The following is an 11,736-nucleotide window of genomic DNA, read 5'->3' as shown; positions in this document are numbered from 1 at the left end:
CTTACCAACAATGACATGCGCATGTTTAAATAATGCCTTCTTGAAGCGAAAGGGTAAGCGATTTCCATCGCCTAGCTCGTTTCCACTTTCGTTTCTGTGGTAATCGTGTTTTTTTGCTGGGTAGTTGCATTCGCGTACCTGATAATTATTAAAAGTTATAAAAACTATCAGCATTTTGTGTTCGCGTACGCAACAAACTTGCAAGGTAGTGGAAATTGAGAGAGCAAAATGACATTTCATTTTAAGTGAAAGCTGCTAGTTTCTGCTGGAAAAATTTTAGCCTTTATATACTTTTGAATGTAAACAAAATCTGTATCAGATGTTTGTCTAACTTGCAACTTTCTGCAAATTTTTTGTTCGCGTACTATTTTCGATATGTTTCTCTTGTCAGAGAACAGATGACATTTCGCCGGAATTTTGCTTTTGGAAATTGTTTACTGGATATTTTAAAAGATTGTACCTATTGACTAACCAATATTTAAAAAACCTGTTACATAAAAACAGATTTTAAAAATTTGGCCAAAGGGATATTTTTATTTTTATTTAATATCTATCTTACGTACATTAGAACAAAAAAAAATTACATTTTACATTTCTAATAATAATTTTATTTAAAAATAAAATTTTGCTTTTGTTGTTTTTTTTGTGGCTAAAGTATTGTATCTAATTTCAGATGTACATCTTTGGTACATCCTTAAAGATAAATTGAATTACTATTTTAATGCAGCCCTGCATGGCCTTCCAGTGCATGCATACATACGCACATACATACATATTATATGCATACTCAAACTTAGCTTGTAAGCCTAATTTATGTAAAATTTTAATTCAATATACTTTGTGACACCCACGCAGCAACATCTTTTTAATTTCGCTCGCTTAGTTTTGGTTTTGCCGCCCTGCATTTTTGACTTTGGTTTTTCTTTTAGTTGTTGGCATAATTTTTCCTTTCGGTTTTTTGCGTAATTTTTGGGTGCAAACTAGCTACCCCAACATATTGGCGACCGTGACAGGACGGCAAGTTTATTTTAAATTCGTTTTGTTGTCGTGCGAACTTCGTGGTTTTTAAAATAAATTAAATATTGCACCGGTTTCGCGGCTGTGTGGGTGCATTAAATAAAAAATAAAAATAAATTTTTGCTGGACTCTGGAGTCACTGTTCTGGAGTCACTATTGGAGTGACGGGGAATTGTTGGAGTGACTGCATCTTGGTGGTGAGCGCTTTAAAAGCGAAAACTGCTGGGTACTGTTGCTGTGCTGCTGGACATCGGTGCTTTGAGGACGTTTGCGGTGCATTACATTGTACGCATAATAGATAAGGTCACGGCGGTTGCTCTGCGGTTGTTATATACATATCTTCACTTATACGGATGTACATATGTGCGCTTAAATAAATGCTACATTAAATCCCGCTGCTAGAAGTGCATATTGCTTATTGTGTTAGCTTAAAGAGCATCGATACATATAAACCGTAAAACCGGCCTACTTACATACTGTTGGTTGCATGTACATACATACATACGTATGCACATATGTAAATAAGTACATATACATGTACATAAATCTCGCGATAGTTTACCTCAGGCGATACAGTTCGCTATACGGTACTGCATATACATTCAATAATACGTACAGTTGGCAAAATTTTATAACTTTGTACATAATCAGCATTAAGGTGGTCAATATTTTGTTTGATTTCAACATTTTTCTTGGTCGTTACATTTGCGTGGATAAAGCGGCTTGTGATAAATTCGGGTTATTGCCAACCAAATTAAAGGTCTTCAATAAAATTATTTTGGAAATTTGGCAAACTTATTGTGCCTCGTTGAATTAAAGGTTTATTACAAACTATTTTAAATATCAAACGATTTACTCGATTTTAACTTGAAACTAAAAGTATATTGCATACAGTTTTAAGTAATTAAAGGCTAAGATATATTGCGTATCTCTCGTTGTTGATTTATATCGTTTGATTAATTAACAATTCACAATGCCACTTACCAATAAAAATAGCGCAGCTGTAGCGCTTTCACTTGCTACATTAAAGCAACAGCGGTCTTCTTCCCGCAAAAATATTACTCGCATCAAAAATTTGCTTGATGATACTACGACCGTATGGAACCCAATAGACCTTGAGTGCAGGCTAGATATTTTAAATTCGTATATTAAACAAATAATGGCCTATCAATCAGAAATCGAAAAGATAGATACGGAGGTTGATAGGCGCGGTGAACTAGAAGATTTATGCGTTTCTGTAAAATCGAAATTACTCTCTTTACTTGGCCGAAATAGAAGTCGTGATAGTTCAGTTCTGGAAAACACATTTAGTGTTGCAATTCCTCCAGCAAATCGTTTGCCCAATTTGAAGTTGCCGATTTTCAATGGCAAGTATGCCGATTACAAAAACTTTATTGGCACTTTTACAAATTTAGTACATAACGAGCCCTCCCTCTCAAATATTGAAAAGTTTAATCACTTAATTAGTTGTTTATCGGGCGAAGCTCTGCACACAGTAAAAGCATTTCAAATTACTGAAGCAAATTATACGAAAGCGATAGAGAGGTTGGCTGAGCGATATGATAAAAAATGCTTAATATTCTTTGACAGTATAGAGGAAATATTTAAATAGATTGGCGCTTACACATATGTTAGTGTTTGGCCGAGCTTCTCCTCCGATTTGTGGCGTGCGCCTTGATGTTGTCACACAAAGCGGAGGGACCTACAGTTTTACGCCGACTCCGAACGGCGATTGTATTTTTATGAGAAGCTGTTTTTCATGGCAGAAATACACTCGGGGGTTTGCCATTGCCTGCCGAGGGACGACCGCTGTTAAGAAAAAACCTTTTTTCTATATTTTTGCGATGTTGCTTTGACCAGGGTTTGAACCCAGGCATTGTGGAGTGGAAGCGCGCACTGCTTACCACTGCACCACAGCACGCCGCCAGGAAATATTTAATATATCAAAAATTGTGAATCCGAATGCGTCCCTCCTCCGCAACGCCGTAGATACGATTTCGGCCATTTACGACTCGCTTCACTCACTAGGCACCGAGTGTGACATAGTTAATGCACTTTTCATTCATTTAGCCATGTCTAAGGTTGATGGGCCAACAAGGGCAAAGTGGAACGATCAGTTAGATTACTCAAAACTGCCAACGTGGAATGATTGCGCTAAAGTTCTCATAAGGCGTTGTCAATCACTAGAGGTTAATGAGCATAAGCCAGCTAAACCTTCGAATTTCAAGAATGGCAAACCTATAGAACGGCGTAATGAAAAAGCATCATTTAGCTTAACCGAAACGAATGCCAATAAATGTTCATATTGCAAAATAAAGGGATATTCAATCATAACTTGTAGTTAACTTGCAAATATTGCAGTAGGAGAAAGATTTAATTTTGCTAAGAAAAACGCGCTTTGTATAAATTGTTTAAAAATGGGCCATAGCGTTTATTCCAGCCGCTCCGCGCGCTGTCGGGTTTGCCAACGTCCACATAATTCGCTACTTCATAAATATCAGACAGCTTCAACTGCACAGAATGCTCCTTCCGCCACAAATAGACCTCAAGGTTCAGTAAGCCATGTTTCGGTCTCAGAAGAGGTTGTCATACTGGCAACGGCTCTAGTTAATATCAAAAACCAATGCAGCGAATACATAGTTGCTCGAGCACTGTTAGATTCTGGATCACAGATAAATTTGATTAGTGAAGAGACAGCGAAGAGGATTAATTTGAAAAGAGAGCGCAAAGAACTGCAAATAGCTGGAGTTGGGCAAATTGAGGCCAATATTAAGGGCAAAGTTTCAACTTCAATAAAATCTCGCATTAATAATTATGAGGAAAGTGGTGAGTTTTGGGTCATTAAATCAATTTCTTGCTATCAACCTAAAGAAAATATAGCCACTGTTGATTGGAATATTCCACCTAATGTGGAGTTAGCAGACCCACTTTTTCACAAACGTCAAAGAATTGATGTGTTACTTGGAGCAGGAATTTTCTTTAATTTATTATCAGTTGGTCAAATAAAACTAAATTCGGATTTGCTTACGTTGCAAAAGACAAAACTTGGATGGATTGTGTCAGGCAGATGCAACGCCAGTCCAAAATTGCAACGGGCGATATGTGATTTGACTGCAGTCACAGGCGAAGAAAATGTGATAGACGATCAAGGCGTAGACGTGCTGCTACAAAGATTTTGGGAAATAGAGGAGGTTCCAAGTTGCGAGTCGAATTTAACGCCAGAACAATTGAGTTGCGAGTCGTGTTTTAGAGAAAATTCAAAAATTCTGCCTAGTGGTCGTTTTGAAGTAAGATTGCCATTTAAAAAAGACCCATCAACCCTTGGTTTAACATTTGATATTGCCCGTAAAAGATTTTTATCACTTGAACGAAAATTATTAAGAACGCCAGATGTATACAATATGTACACAATATGTACAATGATTTTATGCAAGAATATATTCAACTAGGCCACATGTCACAAATAAAGGACATAGACTTAAATTTTCCACATTATGTTATTCCACATCAGTGCGTATTAAGACCAGATGCTGAAACTACTAAACTGAGAGTAGTATTTGATGCGTCTTGTAAAAGTACGACACATGTTTCATTAAATGAACTTCTGATGATTGGTCCAACTATACAGCCTGAATTATTCACCACATTATTACGCTTTCGTTGTCGAAAATGGGCTATAACCGCAGATATAACAAAAATGTACCGTCAAGTAGCTATTAGTGATGATGACAAAAAATTTCAATTAATTTTATATAGACATAGCCCCGATGAACCGATTCGAACGTATTGCCTAAATACAGTAACTTACGGAACACCGCCTGCTCCATTTTTAGCGATTCGTTGTTTACAACAACTGAGTGACATGTTTGCAGATCAATATCCACTCGGTTGTAAGGTTATACGAGAAGAGTTTTACGTGGATGATATGTTATCTGGAGCCAATGATATTACGGAACTAAAGCAAATCCAAAAAGAAGTTGTCGAAATTCTAAACTCTGGAGGATTTAAACTAGCAAAGTGGCATTCCAATCATCCCAGTCTACTAAAAAAGGAGAATTATGAAAAAGCGTTGAAAGATGACAGAAATAGCATGATAAAGGCGCTCGGAGTTACGTGGTCTCCTAAGAAAGATAGGATAAACTTCAAAATTGATCCAAACTCGGTAAATATAAAAGCGACAAAAAGAAGTATCTTATCAGTATCGTCGTGTATATTCGACCCACTAGGCTTGCTTTGCCCTATCATTGTACATGTCAAAATTTTATTGCAGGAACTCTGGCTCTTAAAGTTGGCATGGGATGAGTCAATTCCCCAAAATTTGAGCACTTCATGGCAAAATTTGGCAGAAAATTTGGCACAGGTACACAAAATAGAAGTACCCCGATTTGTTAATATATTACCCACTGAGAAAGTTCAAATACATGGCTTCTGTGATGCCTCGCAACGAGCTTATGGTTGTTGTATATACGTTCGAAGCAAACAGAACAGTGTTACGTCACATCTATTGACAGCCAAATCCAAAGTAGCACCGTTGAAAACAAAAAGTCTTCCTCGATTGGAACTCTGTGCAGCGCTACTATTGACAAAACTGTGGAAAGTTGTTAAGCCGCTATTCAAAAACTCGCTTGAAAATATAACTTTTTGGTCCGACTCAGAAATACTGCTCTATTGGTTAAAAAAACACTCTTCAACTTTATCCACATTTGTCGCAAACAGAGTAGCGGAGATTCAAGAGAGCACAAGCGATGTAACTTGAAGACACGTTCCAACAAAGCAAAACCCAGCACATTTGGCGTCTCGCGGTTGTACCATTGAGGAACTAACTCAGCCGTTATGGTTAAAAGGTCCTAGTTTCTTAAAACAGGAAAAAGTTCATTGGCCAAAAAATACGAAATTTGAACCTCTAGAGAAAAATATGCATTTGGAGCTAAAAACAGTAAAAAACGTTATTATAAGTGGTGAAGTCGCAACAGAGAATGTTATACTAAAAATTGTTGATAACATCTCCTCTTTTAATAAAATTTTACGCATCGTTTCTTACATATATAGACTAATAAAGCCTCTAAAAAATACTAAAAGTATTGAAATAACTACCGCTGAATACAACTGGTCATTTCTCAAAATTGTTGAGTCTGTTCAAAGAGTTGAATTCAGTGATGTCATTGCAAAATTACAAAATGACGAGTTTCCGCCAGATAATATCAAAAACTCAGTCCATTTATTCAGCCACATCAGGAGGAAAATCGTAGTTTATCACTGCTGAGAGTTGGAGTCCGTTTAAAAAACTCAGAATTTCCTGAAGATACTAAATTTCCGCTATTGTTGTTAAAGTCTTCAAATTTCGTTTATAAATATGTTGAATACTTACATAGGTCGAATTGCCACGCGGGTCCAAAAGTACTAGTCGGACTAATGCGCCAGAAAATCTGGGTCATAAATGCTAGAGAATTAGCGCGAAAAGTAGTACACAACTGCATACTTTGTTTCAGATACAAGCCCAAATTAATGAACCAAATAATGGGTGATTTACCGCCAGACAGGTTGCGATCGGTTCGACCATTTCTTTTTTGTGGAGTTGATTTCTTTGGTCCAGTTTATACAACACATAAAATAAGAGGCCGACCTCCTTATAAAAGCTACATTGCCATATTCGTGTGCTTTAATTCTAAAGCTGTACACATCGAATCTGTGTCTGATTTATCCACTAATGCATTTTTATCTGTCTTTAAAAAGTTCGTCGGTCGTCGGGGAGTTCCAGTGAGGATATATTGCGACAACGCCACCAACATCGTGGGCGCCAACGCGATATTGAAAGAGCAGAAAGAGATAATGTTCGGGGAAGGCAAGCGCAAGGAAGTCGCAGCGTTCGCAGCAGAGCGAGGAGCCGCATTCGTTTTTATACCCCCGCGCGCACCTCATTTTGGCGGACTGTGGGAGGCACCCGTCAAGAGCGCCAAACACCTAATGCTTCGCACAATAGGCGACACCGCCCTAACGTTCGAGGAGCTCTCCACGGTACTCGTCGGCGTGGAGGCAATTTTGAACTCTCGTCCAATCGCGGGATCGGGCGATCCCAACGACGGCGAAGCCATAACGCCCGCACATTTATTAATAGGCGATTCCCTAATGGCCGTTCCCGAGCTACAGCCAACAGCCAACAACTGGACATATTTAGATCGCTGGCAGCGAGTATCATACCTGAAGGGACGATTCTGGTCAGAATTCCAACGGGATTACATCCTGGGTCTTCAGACCAGAACGCGATGGGCCAAGCCGCAACTCAACATCGAAATCGGCAACCTGGTCATAATACACGAAGAGAATTTGCCGGTCGAGTAATAGATATAAAAACTGGCGCCGACGGTAAGGTGCGAGTCGCGGACATTAAAACAACGGCGGGCATTTATCGGCGTGCCATTCACAAGCTTGCGCTGCTCCCAAATAACACTACTTGAAGACCGATGGTCATTCAACGGGGCGGAATGTTGGAGCACAGTAGTGTTTATCTCTTTCTATGAAATTTAATTTGTTAATGAATTGTACTTCAATTGAATTTTTATCCACACTAAATATGTATGTACTTATGTATGTATATAAGTATTTATGCATGCTTATGCTTAAAGTTATTGAATTTGTATCAGTTGAATGTATTGTATCTAATTTCAGATGTACATCTTCGGTACATCCTTAAAGATAAACTGAATTACTATTTTAATGCAGCCCTGCGTGGCCTTCCAGTGCATGCATACATACGCACATACATACATATTATATGCATACTCAAACTTAGCTTGTAAGCCTAATTTATGTAAAATTTGAATTCAATATACTTTGTGACACCCACGCAGCAACATCTTTTTAATTTCGCTCGCTTAGTTTTGGTTTTAGTTTTGCCGCCCTGCATTTTTGACTTTGGTTTTTCTTTTAGTTGTTGGCATAATTCTTCGTTTCGGTTTTTTGCGTAATTTGTGGGTGCAAACTAGTTACCCCAACAGAACCCTTACCAAACACCATTCATTTTATAGAACCCCACATCAAATTACTAAAAATCAAAGGCAGTGCAATTTATATATGAATAAAAACTTTTACTAGAAATAGTATACATACTTTAAATTTTAATGTAAAGAATGAAATTGTTTCACTGTTATTAATTATTGTATAAAATAGTAGTTCGATATAGTGTCTGAAAGCTGTATGCGCAATTCTGGGGTAGCATAAAATTTAGGCGTGCATTTGTTTTTTGTATAAGTGTAAGCTGAAAACCCTGTTAACAGAGTACATTATGACAGAAGGAAGCAAAGGTAGGATGCCTTTTTGGCGACTTCATGATATTTACTGTTAACACTAACCCAAAACTTTTTCAGAGACACAGATTCAAATGTGTATCTCAATGTCGAAGTACTCTGAAGATCTACGAATGCTTCGTAAATGGATTTGTTACTAAACCGATATTACTACTACCATCCGAAAAATACTCTGACAAAGATTTCAGGTGATTTACCAAGAGCCTAGTTATGAAATTTTACTTGTCAATTCGTCGCGTTCCTTGTAGAAACTTGTATATAACCTTTTGGTTACAGCGGCACACATACCAGTTAGAAAAAAAAACAAGCTATCAAGCGCAAGCTCAACGCTTTTATGCAGGTATGGTACTCAGTACGGCAATCGTAGGTACTAACTACGAGTACATATGTATGTATACTTGAAAATAGATAATTGCGTCTCGGTCAAGCTGTTTATAGAACTTTTCTTTCTGTGTGCAACTGAAACTGGCCGCCGTGCTTATTTATACAAAAATTAATTTCGCGCAACCCCGGTGACTTTTCTACGAACCCTTGGGTTCCACGGAACACACTTTAAGAAGCTCTGCTCTAGATCGTTTGACGCTCGAGCAATATGATAAAAAGACATTGAAATTTTATGAAATTGTATACTTTTGAAAGGGGAAAGGCGTGTTTAAAACAAAAACAATATGAATAAATCATGGTAACTTTACTAAAGGTCTGAAATCACGAAAATCTTTTCAAGGAAATGGTAGAATTGAACTTTATTGCAAGTTCACAGGGGAAAGTCTGCTTGCCACTCACAATGTTTCGACTATATGGAGGCAGGTGGAAATAATAGTAAACCTGCACCGATTTCACTGAAACTTTACTTGTGCTCTAGTTTTTCTTAGAAATAGGGAATCATGAATTTTGGTAAAGATGCAATAATTGCCACGCCTTCTACTCTTGTGGGCGGAAACATTAAATTTCATCCGATTTCAATGAAATTTAATTTGTACTAAGATGCCAAAACTCTTACAAAATGTGGGCTCAGTCATTAAATATGATGGAATTTATAATGACTTAGGTGTAAATACTCGCTTTTTCCCAATGTTAGGTGAGATTTTTTCTTTGTGCGAAAAATTATTTTCGGGAAATTATGCAAAAAGAAGCTGAAAATCAAAAACTAAGAAAATCAAAAATTACATATATTTGCAAAGTCGCGCGAAAATATCAAATCATATATTCAAAAACTACATAAAATTCTCTAAAACATTCGTCTAATTTCAAAACCTGACGGAGCGGTAATCACACTTTTTTTGCTAATCAGCCCTATTCTGCATTTCGATTACGTTCCCGCATTCCGCTCAGCTACAATCATAATTTGGTATTCTGAGTTATGCTCTAATCGAAAGAAGAAGAGCAAAAACATCTTCGAAATCATCTGGTTGCCTAGGAATGTGTAAAATCGAAACAAAACAAAAGAAATAATATACCAAACTATAGCAGCTTATTAAGTTAAACTTTGTAAATACATGTTTAAAATAACTAAATATATTTAACTCATTTTAATTTCAAAATAAAATTTCGTTTATTCTTAATTAAAGTGAAAACATAATTCTATTGCTTGAAGAGCAAAACGAGTCCCAGGTTGCTGATGCCAAAGTTGAAAGGCGAAGATTTAGAGACATGTTTGATCCTTTTCAGATGAGTGAAGAATTATAAGAAATTCATCTTGAACTGCTTTGCCACCGCTCAAAGCCAGTGAAATTATAAACGTTGTTTGAAAACTCCACAAGGTTTTCATTTAGTACAGAGTGGAAAACTTGAACGCAAATGAATTCGATTTTGAAAGCCGTCAGGAGGAGGGGAAGAACAAAGCTTATCCTTCCATAGCAAATCGTATTCGAGATAACATGCACACCTCTTTTTAAAAAGTTAGTAAAAACGAGTACAATAATAAAAACATATTTTTTATGTAACTCCACATTTTATGTACGTACATATGTATGTTATATAAAAAGAATAAATTGTATTCAGTGCATTTCACAGTCTTATTTATAGATAATAGTTGCGTTCCAGATGATTTACGATTTGCAGGTTTTTACAGGAAGTCGTCCCAGGTGGTCAGCTTCAATAAGGTTTATTAATGGAGAAAGCAGCTGTTCCTGCAAATCGTGAATATCGTGAAGCATCTGGAACGCAACTAATGAAAACAAAAACGACTGAGGGTCGATTCCCGTTCTGCGTTATCGTTAAGTCCCAATTTGCCACAGGGCGAAGACGACGTCGTTACGACGTCATTACGACGTCGCTCTGGCGAAGTCGTTTTGGTGCACTCGAAACGACGTCGTTACGACGTCGCTTTGGTGAAGTCGTTTGGGTGAACTCGAAACGACGTCGCTACGACGTCGCTCTGGTGAATTCGTTTGGGTGAACTCTAAACGACGTCGTTACGACGTCGCTTTGGTGAAGCCGTTACGACGTCGCCCTGGTGAAGTCGTTTTGGTGAACTCGAAACGACGTCGTTACGACGTCGCTCTGGTGAAATCGGTTGGGTGAACTCGAAACGAATCCGTTTCTTCAAACCTACAAGTTTTTTGAGGAACCTTCGGTCTAGGTTCCACACCCAAATTTTTATATATCTAAGCATAAATAAAAGTCATTCATTTGGATAGTAAACCGTTTTTATTATGACAATTTTTTATCATGACAGAATATGTAATCCACAATGTACAATTGTGCTCAGAAAATTAAGCCACCTACATCTTTTTTTCAGTATTCATAATATTTTTCATATAAAATGTTTTTTTTAAGGTAAAGTTCACTCTATTGGCCTTATTAATAAATAATAAAATTTGTGGGAATAAGGGTTTTTTTTTATTTGGTAGAAAACTGTACTTTTACTTTACAGCGTGGCGACGAACAACTGTTACCCAGGTTTTTTGAGAAATAAAAGGGTCCTTTATAGATTTTGCGAAAAAAGTATTTTATTGGTAATTTTCTACATATTTTACTTTAGTCGGATTAATTAGTGTTTAAATTGTAATCCTTATTTACATTCGCCAGCAGTGTAAACTTTGAGAGAAAAGTTCATTTGGCACGCAAGTCTTTTTCAGGTGAGAGAAGGGACTCAAAATGGAGAAAATTAGAAGTACGCTTTACTTGTTGATGCCCAGCTCTCAAAAATGATTAATATACTTTTAATATTATTTCAGAAGCGTTCCAGCAAAAAATCAACGAATCTGTGGAAATAATGGAGCGAATAACCAAAAGGTACTTCCATCATGCTGGAGACAGGATCTCAAAACGGAATAAAAGAAATGTTGCACAGTCTTCTGCATAAATATGCTATCTGTCATATTGATAAGTTTTAACAATTTATTTTTTTGTTATTTCATTTTAGTTATCTTTATAAAAATTGGGTTTATTTTTAACAAGGACCATGTAGTTC

General features: G+C 37.0%; 1 protein-coding gene across 1 annotated transcript; it reads left to right on the top strand.

Annotated features, from left to right (window-relative positions):
• The first annotated feature begins 850 nt into the window (after window positions 1-850).
• LOC118735213 lies at window positions 851-7,962 on the top strand. The gene is made up of 4 exons (XM_036464859.1): window positions 851-1,302; window positions 4,774-5,179; window positions 5,288-5,377; window positions 6,751-7,962. Exons 2-4 carry the CDS (start codon window positions 4,880-4,882, stop codon window positions 7,354-7,356), a joined length of 996 nt encoding a protein of 331 aa, XP_036320752.1. The 5' UTR covers window positions 851-1,302; window positions 4,774-4,879; the 3' UTR covers window positions 7,357-7,962.
• Window positions 7,963-11,736: the final 3,774 nt, after the last annotated feature.

The sequence above is a fragment of the Rhagoletis pomonella genome, unplaced genomic scaffold (genome assembly GCF_013731165.1).
Source record: "Rhagoletis pomonella isolate Grant_MI unplaced genomic scaffold, Rhpom_1.0 Rhpom_scaffold_00003, whole genome shotgun sequence".
Lineage (NCBI taxonomy): Eukaryota > Metazoa > Arthropoda > Insecta > Diptera > Tephritidae > Rhagoletis > Rhagoletis pomonella.
The sequence above is the reverse complement of the archived record's forward strand: the minus strand, read 5'-3'. Positions and strand labels throughout refer to the sequence as shown.

Excerpts from the sequence above, each read along its gene's own strand:
- LOC118735213 (XM_036464859.1), top strand. The coding sequence starts at position 4,880 with ATGTTTGCAGATCAATATCCACTCGGTTGTAAGGTTATACGAGAAGAG. Across the intron at positions 5,180-5,287 it reads TCAAAATTGATCCAAACTCG|GAACTCTGGCTCTTAAAGTT; the intron begins GTAAATATAAAA and ends ATTTTATTGCAG. Across the intron at positions 5,378-6,750 it reads TGGCAGAAAATTTGGCACAG|TTCGTCGGTCGTCGGGGAGT; the intron begins GTACACAAAATA and ends GTCTTTAAAAAG.